Here is a 16,396-nt window from a genome sequence, read left to right on the forward strand (position 1 = left end):
CAAGCTCATCACTGTCAGCCTATAACTGGAACATAAGTGTCGCACCACCCCAAATGCTCTTGCCCATCTGTGTTTTCTCCAAAGGCATTACTGATGGCAATGATATCTACCTGTATGCCACTGACCATAACCTCCATCCATATTTGGTTTGGTGTCCAACGGGATGGATCTTCGGATGTCTTCTGATGGATCAGTAATTGACTGTATTGACTGTAAGGAATTGAGTGTAAGTGTAAAATAAGTGCAGACCTGGAAGAAGACATCACTACAAAGGGAAACAGTGTGCTGGTTGTGCACAGATTCACCAGTGATGTGACTTCCATGCTCCACCCCATAAAGCAAGCTCATCTGCAATACGAATACAGCAATTACCTCTCTGTGATCAGATCTCACACTTTAGGATAATCCATATAGACGTGTTGCTTTTGGAAACTGTCAAAACAGTGGTACCAGTATTATTTGTGCTGCAAATAAAGTAGGTGATGAGACAGGATTTTCCATCTATCCCTGGATCAGTGAAAAATCCCGACTCTGGAGAGGTAAAAGGAAACAATATATTAGTAACATAAGTGAACCAACTAAATGTTTAAGGCATGAAACACTACAAAAAACTAATTTGTAAATGTGATTTTACTTTTCTATAGCATCTTCACAATGTAATGTAATGTAATGGCAGGGGCACAAACAACTTGGTCAACAAGGATCTCATATCTTGCTAAGGGTGGAGAAGTTAGTATGGCAAGGGAGATGCGAGGGTTAAGTGCCGCATTTGTGTGCAATTCACTGTAATTATAAAACTGAATATAGAGGGTCCAGAAACAATCAGAAGCTCTAAGCGGTAACAAAAGAGAGTGTCAGGGGATTAACTGCATACTTGCTTTTTCCGTCCTTTCCTGCTAACTCTGACGGAAGATGAATAACGGCAGTCAATTAGAGAAAAAAATGTGTTCAGTTCCGCCAAAACGAACAAAGGGCGAGATTTCCAAACCAGCTAAAAATATTAAAGAGACTGAATTAGGCTGCGAGAAATACTAGCTTAATGAAGGTGCCAAAGGCCTCTTTCATAAGGCTAATAGTTCTCACTAAGAACTAAGATGAGACTTTCTAATGGGGTTTGAGAACATTTTTGGGGCAGTATATTATGAATGTGCAACAAGCATTTTAACATTTATTGTTTGCAACTGTTGTCTGGTGTCCTGGTACAGTGTTCTGCGTCCAAGAATATGCCACAGATTGCTACACTTCCCTGTCCTGGTTACATCATCAGATGCTAACTGAAAGTCTCAAGTGCCGGACACTGAAGACATATATATATATAGACAAAATCACAATTTATTTATAATCACTATCACAATTTTCTGAATGTTTATATAAAAGTTGCAGACATACTGTATAATACATCTAAAACATAAAATTAATTTTTAAATGCTTTTTAAAATTAATCAATAAAGTGACAGTTATGCCACTGGAATTCTCATTATGACCATGAAATAAACTATTAAAAAGACCGTGGAGGTATATAAGTGTTTTATTTACAAAACTTAAGTTAACATTTAGATTTCAGTTAGGTTTAATGTTTAGGTTGTATTTGTCCGTACACCTGGGAAGACACCAAACAGGTGCCTTAATATGAGGTAGCTAGCTAACTTACTACATCAGTTCTTGGTGTTATTTTTGTTGCAGGCGTCTTGGAGATACAGTTATGCCTCTGTCCTTTAGCATTTTCACTGTATTTTTGGCAATCGTAAACAAAACTTACAAATGTACCTGACTATCTAGTAGAACATCCCTTTTCATATCTGACTATTTTTCATTTTATACCTTCTGATTAAACATGTCAAAGAGGGTTTAATTTAGTGATGTGTATTATTACAGTAAAACAACAATTTTGTTATAAGAAACAAAAACAGCATTATCCAGAGCTATTTTGTGTCCACTGTTTCCCTAACAGCCTTGTCTCTATGAGAAATATCACTTAGTAGTATCACAAGTAGTATAGCAGTAGTAGACCAGCAATGTAGTATAGCAGTAAGGAGCCAAAACTGCCAAAACGGAAAGGTTGCTTGTTTGATTCCCCACTTGAGCACTGCTGCTGTACCCTCGGGCAAGGTACTTAACCCAGAGTCAGTAAATATTCATCAACAAATGCTGACGTAAGGGAAACAAACAGACTGCTTCACAACATTATAACAAACACAGCAAAAATTCAGGTTCATAGTGTACAAGATGTATTAGTAATGTGCAGAAAAAAAAACAAAAAACATCACTGATCTTAAAAATGAATTATATGATTAAATGATTTTAAAGATATCCAGAGTCTGAATTTTCTGTCCACTTTACTCAAAAGCAATGCAATAGCTAGCACGACACCCTATAAACATTCCAAGAAACTTTGTAATCCATGGCTCTGGTATTTATTGAACTGGGGCGCCCTCCACTGGTGCATGCACGGGACATTTCTGATTTTAAAAATGACCATGTGTTTTCACTGCAATAAAAGAAGTGTGGATTTATTCAGCTCCGTCAAGGATCCACTTACACCGAGATATTTTTACATAAAAGTTCTTCTTTCTGTACATGTGTTGTGTTGTTTCTCACAAGTGATAGTCCACAGAAAAATGAGTCTGGTCAAACGCCAAGTCACTCATAAAGTATGAAAAAAAAATTGTGTGTAAAGGACAGAGAAAGAGATAGGGGTGGTCAGTTCTCCCTTTAGACTCTTCCCTTTTCCTGCTGACAAAAGATCATGTGATCAACTTGTCTGCCATGATCTTACCAGGCAAAACATAATTTCTCCTCAGACTTTAATTCACATCACACACATCCAAACTGTCACAATCCATGTTACATAGACACACAGAGCTATCACAAAAATGAAAGTCCAATATTCACTACTAGTGCCAAAAAGAGCATCTTTGACCACAGGACATTATGTCCAAGTACTTGAGCACTTTGTACAACTAAAAAACATTTAAAGCTTTTTATTGTGAAAATATAAGTTTGTTGCATCATTCAAGCACATCAGTGAGAATGATAAAAAAAAAAATCTCATCAAATCTAATGATGTATCCATAAAAAAATAATTATGCTGACATGTTTGACATTCTTGGCTGCAGACACATGCATACACACAAATAAGTGCACATATGTGCAGATACACACTCATTTGGCTGTTTGGCAATGGTACTTGTAATAGAACAAAACAGTATCGGATTAACAAAGCAGAAAGCAGATTAAAAACAGCTGTGTTAACCATGAAATATATATTTTACAATGTATACTTCAAAGCATGCGTGCCATATAATGCATTAGAAATTGTCATATATGTCATTGTCATATATGATGTATTTTATCACATTCTGCTGCATTTTCAAGTTGTATTCCGATGCGCATATGGAATTTTAAGGCAGTGAGATGAAATGCTCACTGAGCTCCTGGGCTCCCCTCAGACTAAAGACATTCTGGGTAATGCAGTTAGTACAGATGACACAAAAACGACCACACTTCGATTGAATTGGCTTAAAAAACTCTCCAGGTTTAAACTGATTTGAAAAATTCTCTCTTAAAGGGCAGTAATTATCTCTGCTGAAGAGCTCTTCTCCAAATCTATCAAATCTTCCATCTGAAACTACATCAGAGTGTGATGTTTTGTGAGTTGGATATCTTGAACTTCATATTTAACAGTTATGCTACAGCATTAGCAGAACAGAATTTCAGTGTGCTGTGTAACAGTCGAAGAGGGCGGACCCTCAGCAAAGGAAAAAAATGGTAACTGCAGTACGGAACAGATTTTCTCTTCCAAAAGTCTATCTATTTGAGGTCGGTAGATAAATGCTCTCTCTGGCTCAGGCTGCAGCATGTTGCGCGGTCATCTGCACCCGTTCGTCATGCCCATCTCCTCCTCACTCAGCATGGTGGCGTCGCGGGCGCTGGCGTGCTCCGTGGCGTTGCCCCGCCAGCAGACACGGGTCCAGCGGGGGAGGAAGCGGGGCAGCTGGGCGCGGATCTCGCGGGACCGCAGGCCGTAGACGATGGGGCTCAGAGCCTGAGCCAGGGAGAAGAGCATGAAGTTTGCCAGCGCAGCCGTCGTGCTCTTCCTCAGCCGGGAGATGATGACCATGCCGGGCAGGATGTGCAGGCTGATCTGCAGGCCGTGGATCAGGATGGTGCGGCGCCCCCTGGAGTTGGAGCGGGAGAAGTGGCCCGCCCTGCGGCCCTCCCAGTAGATGAGCGCGTAGCTGAGGAGGATGAGGGAGGTGAGGAGGGCCAGGAAGGCCAGGGCGCTGATCCGCGGGATTAACCCCTCCAGCGCCGTGGGGCAGTCCGGGTCCGGCTCCGTGAGGTAGCCCCTCGGTGCCTCTGCGCACGCCAGCACCGTGAACATGACCGGGCTGAGCAGCGCCAGCACCCAGGTGACCAGCATCACCCTGCGCTTCGCGCCGTGCACCAGCGCCGGGTAGCGCAGCGGCCAGCAGACCGACAGGCACGTGTCGAGCGCCATCAGGGTAAGCGTGATGACCAGGCTGCGCGCCAGCGCCACCTGCAGGTCGAACAGCACCCAGCAGAGGATGCGGGGCGCGGGGAGGCGGAGCGTGCGGAGGGTGTGGATCAGCCCGCCCGCAGCGTTGAAGGCGGCGATGCAGCTGCAGTGATGGCAGAGTAGGACATAGCGCAGGTTCTGACGCAGCTCCGCCGTGCCGCACACCGTCACCACAATGAAGTAGCTGAAGACGCTGGTGGCGAGGAAGCCCGCGGAGTGGACACATGCCTTCACCGCGTTCATCAGCTGGGCGTCTCCGTCTCTCCCGCTGGACACATTCGCGACCCCTGGGGCAGGAGAGACACACTGCACTGAGACTCCGATCCACAGGAGGTGTAGTATTGCGATGCGTTTTGGACTCTGTGATCTAGTGACTGATGTACAATATGGCAGTACACTTGGCTTCCCTTGTCGAGTCAGGTTGCACAAGTTAACTTGTGGTAGGGCTTGAATGGTGTTATGCTCACAGTCACTGGTCTGGGAGTGTTGTGCGCTTGGTCTGACACTGCTGCTCATTCAGCTTTAATGGATACACTTCTGTTCTTTTTGTGTTGGAAAACGCTCTGAACAAGATCATGAATGTAATGCAATGTAATATAATGGAACAGATACTATGTTTCAAAAGCCTCACTTTTAGGGGATTGGTCTTCATTCTAAAATCCTGTTGCTGTTGACCATTCAGGCCCTTACACTTGTGGTTCTGTAAAGGGTATTGATGCTGGAACTGGGTGTATGGATGACATCTACTGCATAGTTCAGTGAGTTAGTTAAAGTAATGTCTGTCGATCAGCCTAAGGCAAAGTACTTTGCTTTTACATTCTGCTTGTGTCACAGTAGGATTACAATGAGGGTGAAATTAGACGATTTAAGGCCAGGTTTGCTGGAAATCTTAAGGGAGAACTGATAGTGAACTGATAGCTCTGAAATTAACTTACTACTACATTAGGGGAATTACATTTTTTTAAAAGCGCTAAATAAACTTAACAAACGGATAAAAAAGGGTCTCATGATGAGATTGTGAATAATATTGAGTGAAATGTAAAATATTGGTGAAAACTCTTTTTTAACACAAATTGGGATTGATGTTGCATTTGCTGTGTTGAGTTGCAGTTAACATAGGATCGAGCTTCACAGCAAAGCTCAGTGGAGTCTTGTGGACCTGACTGAATATACACAGTGCTGGGGGCTGATAATGGGGAGATACAGCCATGCTAAATAAAAACTAGATGTTAGGTCTGTGTTATATGACACTGAGGTAATACATGACCACAACTGGCAACTGACTGAATTGACCACAAAAACTGTAGTGTAATCTGGATCTTAATGTGCAAATATGAAACTTGGAGAAGATGAGATATATATCAGTAATAAATGGTACGACTTTTTATTTTGGACTGTTTACCATCTATGAATATTATTTCTTAATACAATGATCAATTAATTTTCAGTTTAGCCTATGTATGTATGGTCTATAATAACATGTTCGACTTCTCATCCAGGACTCTCCTATGTAGAGTCCTAATTATTTAGTGGTATAAATGCATGGTATTATGTATAAGTGAAAATCAGAACTGTAAAATTTTCTTTTGCTTAGAGGATCAGTCAAAAGTTTGGGCACACCTACTCATACCAGGATTTTTCTTTATTTTTACTGTTTTTGACATTTTATAATAATAATAAAGATATCAAACTATAACACAAATGAAATTATGCAGTGATCAAAAAGTGTTAAACAAATAAAAACTCTTATATTTTAGAGTCTACAAAATAGACCAAAATAATTGTTAAAATTATGTTTTTTGTTTGTGTGGAAAGAAATTCATACATAGACAAATATAAAAAGTGGAGCTGATGCCTAAGAAACACATGTCAAGCATTTAAGCCTGAGTCCTTAGATCAAAATGTCTTAAAGATAATAAGAAACATGTACGTAATCAGGTGTGACCAAACTTTTGACTGGTACTGTATCACCACTTGCTATCCTATGCAATAAATTCTTTAGACCAAGCTGTTTCTTTAATCACTTCACCACAAATGTTAAAAGATAGTTACTTCACCAATCTTGTCACGGAGCATAAGCTAGCTGTTTCACATGGCCTCTAGGTGGTACCGTAAGGCTCCACTTTGTATTTCAAACTTAACATATGATTGATGCACAATTCTGTTTCCTTAGGTATCTTAAGAGCCAGAGATTTGCTTCAATGACTGGAAATAAAGACAGGACACTTCCAGACTACAATGTGTAGCCAAGCGTATGGGTGGAGAATTATCTTCTGAAAAGAAGTCATTTCACATTTTCCTCCACTGCAATAATTTGGTGCTTACATATGCCACAGAATCTTAAAATGATAGAAAGCTCCAGAACATAATGTACTTTCAGGTTGTTCCTTAACGTACAATTTAGAGCACTTGGTCATAGAAGTCTCTGTCTCATTTTTAACTGTCGCTTGGTCTAACATCAGAACATTGCATTCCTCTGTCCAGTGAATCAGAAATTATTGGATACTTGATATAAAGTATTCACTGCAATAAGTCTGTGCTTTTAATATCACAATATGACCCCTCAAGGCACATTGAGGTGGCTGTCTTGAAATGATTTATGTTATCATGCCTGGTTATTTTTTCTTAAAGCTTCAGATGAAATAGACATTGATCTCCTCAGTCTTGCTCCTGTCTATCCCCAGTCCCCAGCAGGAGAGGTAATTCCATCCCACGCTCCATATTCAAGAGCAGCTTTTCATACTGGATTGGTGTCAGCTTTCTTCCAGTAAAATCAAACATCCTTGCTGGCAACTGATGCAGCGGCAAATGGAGTATCATCAATAGATACAGAATAACTGTGTTACAATGCATTTGTTGTCAACAAATTACACTTGGACACCCCTTTGATGAATACATTTGCTTGTTGGACAAGGAGAACTTCTGACTTAAGAGTCTTTGTTAGTCTTTATTGTTGCTGTTATAATGTTATGATGTTCTGAATTAATGATTATGATTATTAATGATTAAACTCATTTTATATGTTTAAAACTCATACAAAAATATGGATAAGACAGTTTTTGTGCCAAAGACACCATGTGGCTGTGGAGAATAATCAAGTCACTGTATATGGCATTTGCTGACCCTTAAAAAAACACTAGGTGATACACATGTATATCTGAACCAGCCTTGACAATGACAGTCATACGGCTCTGCAGAAAGCATTGTTATTTATGGTATGGTTATTTATGTTTGTGATGTTGTTATGAGTAAGCAATTCCCTGTTGAAGTGCTATATGATCAGGTTATGTGGCCTGAGGGCACTAGAAGCATTTAGCTTTTCTGAGACAGAGGTTTCGTATGTCCTTTCATCACTACATACACACATACATACTGTAAAATGTATGTCTGAGCTGCAGCTCCATCTCCTGCCACTAAGACACCAAAGAGGACCTCTGAAGATAAATGACTGTTATAACCAATAAAATAACAGTTTGTTATGGTAGCTATACAGCACAATGGCAAAGCCAATTCTCTCTCAACTATCATGGCATTGATGAAATTGCATATTTTGCATATGTACGGCAGCTATGGCATATAAGCTAAAAGTTCTTCATGGTTACATCCTTTAATACATGAATCACTGTAACACAAGTCAATTATGCCTCTTATCCATATGTCACCATGACTGCCCATAGTATGTTGATGTCCCCTTCAGCACTGCATCTTTTGGATATTTACATGGATCATGGATTTACATTTGCACACAACTAAACTTTTCCCCCACCACCATGAGTGTACAATTACATCGCTATGAGTCCCATTCTATACATTCTTCTATGATTCATTTCGTTCACTCTGTGTGTGTGTGCGTGTGTGTGTGTGTAGATGGCTTAGTGTAAAGTTGCTTGACAAGTCTTCCACAAATCAATCTTCACATTAATCTTGTCACATATACAGTATCCTACAAAAACATGTTTTTTACAAAAATGCTTTAAGTGTACATATATGCGAAGGTAGTCGTATGTACACATATATTTCCATTAGTCATTACACACACGTTTCCAAAAAGAGATTAGTCATTCAATGCATTGCTATCTATGTGCTGACAAATTACACTAGAATGTAGCCTACACTTCCTCACACACACTGCACAGCCACTATTCCAAAGGAAAGGCACATAATGCTTCCTCTATTCCTTTCCTCGTGTTGACATAGCACACACACTGGCCAGACCACTCCACTGGGCATCCTAGGCACACCTGGCTGCCCCTCCCTCTACAGCGTCACAAATCCCAGTCACATCTCCTGTCTGTTATGACCACAATGTCATGGAATGAGCTTCCCACAACAGCAGCGAAGACCCACCTATGCAGACGGAACCTTGGCTCCAAAACCCTCAAAAAAGGCTCTACACTATAACTTAAATATGGTGACTGAATTGTTTGTATGCATGAATTACTTGGCATGCTTGTATGCTTACAGCTATTTTTAGGTCAGATGTACTCTATGCTGATGCAACTATTGCATGTTGCTGGTGCCAATCAGACAATTTATTATATATTGTTTTATGAGTAAGGCTTTCCAACCACACCCCAAAGGTCACCTGGGGTGTGAAATAGTGGAGGCTTTAACATTATCACCTTTTGACTAATTGCCTCTTCTGTGAGATGAACAAGTCTATCGGTTAAAGTTAGGATCACCCATATTTTCAACTGATATATTTTTACACAATTGCATCTAATGTGATATTATCTTCACTTCACTAGTGGTACACTTGTTGACTTCACATAAACATATTAACAACAGCACAAAAACAAAAAGATGACTAGTTCAGACCACCATCTCTTTGTTCTAATGAAAATGATCTGAAATGAAGTACAGGAAAACCAAGAGCTTACCTGTTTGTAACACTCCCGGTACGTCCACACTGTGTGTCGAGCTGGTCATCGGTTAGCCGTGAGCGGAGCACAATTTGTGACTGCAGCCGTATAAAGCCTGGGCTCTTTTCAAATGTGAAATCTCCCCGTTTCTCTCTCTCTCTGTCTGCTGCACTCAGTCAACCTCTCACTCTGTGAGCCTCTCTTTCTCTCACTGCCGTTGCGTTGGAAGAGGGAACTACCTTTATGCTGCTCTTATGACCCTCAGTTGTCTCCTGGCAGCAGATGATTCTGTATTTATGCATGGAGTCCATCTGACCGGAGGTGTGTTACCTGCGAGCATATTCAACACGCTGCAGAAGCAGCGACTTTGGGAGTGGAGGCGGGGGGCTCTTTTCATTATCACATTTATTTAGCTGTGTAAAACGGACCTCAGAAAGTGCTCTTCAGTTTCAGCGCGATGCATACCCAGCAGTCGTTCACTCTGCATTCGGAGATCGGGTCTCGCAGTTTACTAAGGAAACCTGACGGCCAAAGGTGAGCGCACATCTGCCCCCTCGCCCACCGGGGACTAAATTAGCTTCTGAATGTGCTAACGAGCTGCTTTGGAGTATATCCATTGATGGAAAAGAGGCTGCAGCATGAAAATAAGTTTTACTCCACTAACGGCAGTGGAGAAAATAGTCAAATATTCACGTCTCACATTACTTTTTCGCACACAATTACACGTTAAAATGCATTTAATAGAGTACTCAAAAATATTCATGGGTCTAAGGCAGCAACAGATTACAACTGTTTTTAAATCACAAGAAGAGGTACCTGGTCCACAGACTCACTTTATATATAAATCAGAGGACCTTGTTATAAACATGAACTTGACTCCCAGCGGTACAAGATATGACAAAGGTATCAAGAAGTGAAACACTGCAAAGTGTATTCAACCATGAGAATCATCAAGTTTGCAGAACATTCTCCAAGTGTCTCAGAACATTTTCCTTTTCTGGTAGGCCTAAGCGAATTACATGCGCCAGCACATCCTAATATTGTAACAGTTTCCTTCTTATTTTGTTTTTGTCAGTGTTACTCCTTGTATGGTGTCTGTTAATTGTTGAATTTGCACCAACTGTGTATCAATTGTCTTATTACGAGCACTGCTGAAATCCTAGATTAGTCACATGTCACTGGTTTGCTTCATGCTCGACAGGTGCTGCTTTTGTGCCAATGCAATGCAATTGTGCCTGTTCCTGCGCATGAAATCACTTCAGCGCTTATGATTCTCCTTGTTGTTTATTTTTTATATAATGTATACTAATATAGAGCAGAATACATTTTTTTAAATTAACGACATGTTGTTAGTTTCTCCCATCTTTATCACACCTCACTACCAAGGGCATAGTTTTGGTCTCAACATTGGTAGGGACACAACAAACGAGGGGACATTGGAATTATGTAATATGACTTCACTCCAAAGATAATGCGAACGAGTTCGCTCAAATATTGGTAAGCACATGTCCCTAGCGTCCAAATGCAAAATAACACCCACCCCACCACAATCAACACCTCGTCATTTTACACTCCAGTGTGTTTACATCTGCTGAACCTCACACAAGCACCCGCCTTAATGTTAGATCCGGGCAAATAAAAGCATGGCTTCATTTCAGTCTGTTCCTTTAATCCACATCCTTTCAAAGCCATATTAGCATGTAAAATACCCCGCTGATTAAGCCTTATTATCAGTTTAAGAACGTCCCTGCAGACACTGAAGGATGTGACATATCTATGAAAGACACTTACGTACACTCATACCACTGTTAAACAGAAGACTGAGCAACAGGTCCGAATGAGTCACGTACCTCTCCAATGGCGACATAATTAACCTTCTTGCGCACAAATTATTTATAAAAAGGCATGGGGAAAAAAAAAATATATATATATATATATATTTATGTCGATTCTGAGTAAACATGGTGTCCCACTGTGTAATTTTTGTTAGCATCTTTGGAAATTAATTTTTCATCTGCGCATAACAATAAATGAATAAAAACCAAGATAGCTCATAATTCTGCTGCATACAATAACCTAAATTAGATCTCTACAGATTATTATGGTGCATGCAGAATTATGAGCTATCTTGGTTTTTATTCATTTATTGTTCTTCTGGTGTATATCATTCATGTTACTTAAAAGTTAAAAAAAATGTTTAATTACAGATTAAATTATTTACTTACAGAATTCATTTGGATTGGATTTAATTTTTCATTGTAGAGTTAATGTGGTGAATTCCACTGGGCAGTGCTTATTGTGTAGAGACACATTAAATAATACTTATTGTTTTTTCATGAACATGTTAAACATTTCAAAACATGTTAAACATGTTAAACAAACTCACACATATAAGCCTTACTGAAAAATGGGTGCAATTTCATTCATTTATTACTCAAACTACAAAGCTGTATACAGATACTAGTACACTATGTCTAAATTAAAATGATTTCAATGAAATTGATCCACAAACACAAACAACATTCATTTATTTAGCAATGTACTCACTTTCTCGCATTTTCAAAAGTTACACAAACTTGTTACTCAGACCCTTTTCTGAAGTATGACATGTGGCTCACTTCAAGTACAATTTCTTAGTGAAGTTATGTGACAACACAACATAGCATCAGATGTTTGTAAGCATCTAAAGAAAGCAATGAGAAGAAAAATTAGAAGTCAGACGCCAGTGAGACTAAGGCTCATCACCTGTCCTCAATGGACAAGAGGGTGCATTAAACTCTGCTTCCCATCATTCAGAATCCACTCACATGAATGGCAGAACATTTATTATGCAAAATGGAAATAAAAGAAGACATTTTATTTAAAAACACTTTTAATTATTGAACATCAATGTTTAATACAGACAAAATGTGGTTTGCATAAAAAACTGAGAACACATACATTTGCATGTAAGAATGAAATGTGTTGCATTAAAGGATTGTTTTTCGATCAAATGTTCTAAATTACATTGACATGTAAGCAAAGTCCATTACAACTTAAAAAAATACAAAAATTGTTGTTATTAAAACAAATCTCAACGCATTAAAAAAAAATCAAGTAATGACCTTAAAGGGATAATAACGATTTGTCTCCACAAAACACACATAAATCATTGTTGGCAAAGACAAAAAACACTGCCAAGCAAACCTACCCAACCCCGCACTCAACTGACCACCTCAGCTCAGGTGTGAGGGTTTGGAAGGAGGGGGCCTCCTCACACGATGTCTGCATCCACTCAGCCTGCACTCTCCTGCTTCAGCCTCCTTCTGCTGATCTGCTTCTGCAGCTGCAGCTTGTTGGTGAAGAACATGTTCCTCCAGCCCACATCTTTAGCTACTGACTCCATCTCTGCAGTAACTGTGTCGCAATAAGCTCTGACCCGCTGCTCCCAGGACTCATCTGAATCACACAGCTGGAATGTATACACATGCACACAGACAGACAAACACACACAAACACACACACACACACACACACACACACGGAAAAAAGAAATTCATTTTACCCAGAGGCATTCATATTCCTTAGTGACCATCTTACTTAGCAATTGCACCCTGATTTGTCACTGCTACATGAAATGCCAGAGTCCCTATTCGCAAGCTGAGAGGAGAGGAAAGAGGAAGTCTTCGCGGGGTGCTCACCCGACGGAGCTTTTGCGAGGTGTTTCTGAGCTTTTCCACGTCCTCCAGCTCCAGGAGGCTAAGGATACGCAGTATCAGGCGGTCAGGCAGGCGCACCAAGTAGTCAAAATTTCCCTCACACAGATCCTTGGAGTACTGCAGGGTGTGGGGGCCAAACACCACTTTCACCTGGTCTGGAAAACACCGCATCATTCCACACCTGCTGCTTCACTCACATGCCATGCTCTCAAATGGTTCACTTATTTGTCATACATCATACTGATATGCTCATTAAGAACAAATGAAAAAAAGGGTTACAATAGGTTGAGGATAGGCAACCCTGGTCCTGAAGCGCTGGAAATTATTCCTTTTTTTGTGTCTGACCCTTTAATTACTAAAGCAGATCAATCTATAGACTGGGCAATCATGTGCTCTAGGAAGGCCTGTAAAACCAACAGGACTGTGGCACACCAGGGTCACCTGCCCCTGTCCTACAGGCTTTTAAGAGGAGCTCCTCTTACGCTGAAGCTGATTGTCGTGTAGGTAGTATATGTGAGGCTGCTTCATTTCTCCTGGCCGCGTTGTCCGGTATTCACTACGCAAAGAAATCTTCCACCATCTCCAGATCACCTGCACAGATCAGGGATAAACAGAATGCACGTAAGGAGCGAATTACCAGGACACCTCTTCTGTGACCCATGCATTTCATGTTGCTGTTGTTAATTAACAACAGCAATTGTAAGACTAACTATTCAAACAAATCCAACAAGGTATTAACAGTGTCAGAGAGACTAAATGTAGGTTTTAGAAAACAAGAATGCAGTGGGGGAATCAAAAAAACTTAACAGATGCTGACACCCTCCCATGCACCTTTTGTAACTATGGTAGTCCAAAAATAATCATATACACTACTTTGATTCTTCTTTAATGTTCATATCCATTGAAATAAACAGGAACAAAATTCCACTAGCATCTCTTCTTTTTCTGGTTTCCATAGACACGTTTCAGCGGTATCTCAGCAACTGGCTACATTCACTGCAGTACAAAAGGTCTCAAAGATGAGAAGCTGCCTTGACTTACCTTTTAACCCCCAAAGAGGCAATGATTTTGCTCTTAAAGCAGCAGAGTATTTTGTTGCACATAATTATCTCCATTTCAATCCAGGAGCAAAGATTTTTTCTTTCTCTTTGACAGCTCCATCATTTACACAGGTGGCACTGGCTTGAAGCCTTTATTAGATTTTTTCTTATGACGTAAGAGAGTTTCAGCTATTTCTATCAACAATGTGTAGTTTGGAGACAATATATCAGTGTTGATAATAAAACCTTTTAGTCATACGCATATTGAAAAATCAGAACATCTTTGAACATGAAAGTGTAGCCCCATGAGATCACACAAATTTATAAACAAGTTTACAAAGGAATTAATGAATATGGCCATCAGAGAGGCTCTCTTTCAAACTCTCACTCTCTACACAAGTTTCCCAGGGCCCTGTTCTGTTATCTCTTTACATTAAATTAATCTGGTCTGTTGTGGTGCCCTCTTTATTAGTAATGAAATGCATTTCCTGTAACAAGCGAGCTAGACAATTGCTCACCATCTTCTCATGGAGACAAAACCACATCTTTTCATCTTGGTTCCAAGAATTTGAATCATTCAAGCCATAACACTCAATCCTTAAAATATGGTTTTGTCAAAATATAACTCATATCTTAAGGTTAACACTTGAGATTTTTCTATTAGCATCTAATGCTGTAAAAACCTGTAACACTACAGTCTACAGTTTTTTTTTTATTATTATTATTTGTTTTCATCTGGAAAGCTTTGCATACATTTTCATTATTTGAGCGCAACCAATTCTCTGTAGAGGGATACTGTAACACAATAGACTCCATGTTTCTGATTCATCCAGTTTAATTATCAATGTGCCTTTGATCATAAATAGAAAAGCAACCCAGTACATTTGCAGAAAAATTAACCACCGAAATTTAGCCTGTGTTTTCAGATATGAAAGGTATTGGATCGATGGGAATAATTTTAGTCAGGTTTTATAACAGTAAATAAATGAACTGGAACTGGAACAGTCAAATATAAAGTGCAGTAAAGTAAGTAAAACATGTCACGCCTTAAATGTGTTATCATGTTATATTTTAATAACTTCTTGCATCCATGTTTCTGCTCATTACTTTTTCAAATATACAACACTCAGCATTTATGTCAGTCTGACCCTCCCCTTGAGGATTGCTTTAAGTCCTGCTTTATGGTCGTCAGCAGACAACCCAACTTCTTGCACATTATGACATTTTCTATCTAGTTTTTCTTAAGTACAATACATTCATAGCTTGCTGACTGTCTTCACAAGTTGTCCACAACTGCAACACTATAGCAGGGTAACATTTGTAAAGAAAGTGTTTGTCTTTTTGCCTGTTTATTGAAAATCAGGTATACATAATGGTGATTCGTTATGTTCTTGATGTCTTAGCCATTATACGTGATTTGATGCATGGGATTACAATAGGCAGAGGCAAAATTTAGAAAGTATATTCATTTCATTACACGCTACAAAGAATAATCCCATGGAAATGCAGACAAACAATTTTTAATTATACAAAATATTCCAAAGCGTATATTCTAACTTAACCGACCATTTTATTGAGCAATATTATAAGCAGAATAGCTTTGTTGCTATCCAGAGGTGAAATTACACGTCTTTGCAGAATGAACTGCTGATATCATAAAATGAGGATTCAACATTAGTTAAATACCATCCCCCCAACAAACACACACACACACCATAGACGTTAGAAAGCCAACGGTAGCTATCTGGCCGCCGGTGATTCTGCGCAACTGAGTTAAATCAAAGACTGCTATTTTTGTATAAAAGAAGCAAGCCAATTATCTGTATTTAAAGGAAAATATTAGATTTGCTGAACACTACGCAATACGCTATCTCTGTTGAATCAATGCCTATTGGCAAAAGCCTCCTTCCTATTCCCTTGCAACATACATAGCTTGTCATCTAAAAACATTTTTTCGAATTATTCCGCTTGAAGTCAAAGTCAGCTGAAGAAATCAAAGTTAGCTGGTTAGCAAGCTTGGGTAACGTTATTGACATTAGAGGTAGTATCTACTTTAAATGAACCGGTTCCAATAACTAGTTATCTGGGGTTTTTAAAATACGTTAACGTTACTTACTTCAGTCTTTGTTATTACAAACTGGTAAAAGTCTTTGTTGGGTGCAGCACCTTGGCCACTAACTTCAAATAATACTTCTCCGAGCAGAGACGCCATTTTTGACGCTTTTGAGTTACCATGACAACGGTCAGTACAACGGA

At 39.6% G+C, this 16,396-nt stretch overlaps 2 protein-coding genes across 2 annotated transcripts; both read right to left on the reverse strand.

Annotated features, from left to right (window-relative positions):
• Window positions 1-3,868: 3,868 nt before the first annotated feature.
• LOC118796104 (olfactory receptor 13F1) lies at window positions 3,869-9,469 on the reverse strand. The gene is made up of 2 exons (XM_036554935.1): window positions 9,421-9,469; window positions 3,869-4,827 (listed from the first exon to the last, which is right to left on the reverse strand). Exons 1-2 carry the CDS (start codon window positions 9,467-9,469, stop codon window positions 3,869-3,871), a joined length of 1,008 nt encoding a protein of 335 aa, XP_036410828.1.
• A 3,207-nt stretch (window positions 9,470-12,676) lies between these two features.
• fbxo36b (F-box protein 36b) lies at window positions 12,677-16,352 on the reverse strand. Its single transcript, XM_036554936.1, has 4 exons — window positions 16,257-16,352; window positions 13,583-13,691; window positions 13,083-13,255; window positions 12,677-12,853 (listed from the first exon to the last, which is right to left on the reverse strand). Exons 1-4 carry the CDS (start codon window positions 16,350-16,352, stop codon window positions 12,677-12,679), a joined length of 555 nt encoding a protein of 184 aa, XP_036410829.1.
• Between the last annotated feature and the right edge of the window lie 44 nt (window positions 16,353-16,396).

This window comes from Megalops cyprinoides, chromosome 20, assembly GCF_013368585.1.
Source record: "Megalops cyprinoides isolate fMegCyp1 chromosome 20, fMegCyp1.pri, whole genome shotgun sequence".
Classification (NCBI taxonomy): Eukaryota; Metazoa; Chordata; class Actinopteri; order Elopiformes; family Megalopidae; genus Megalops; species Megalops cyprinoides.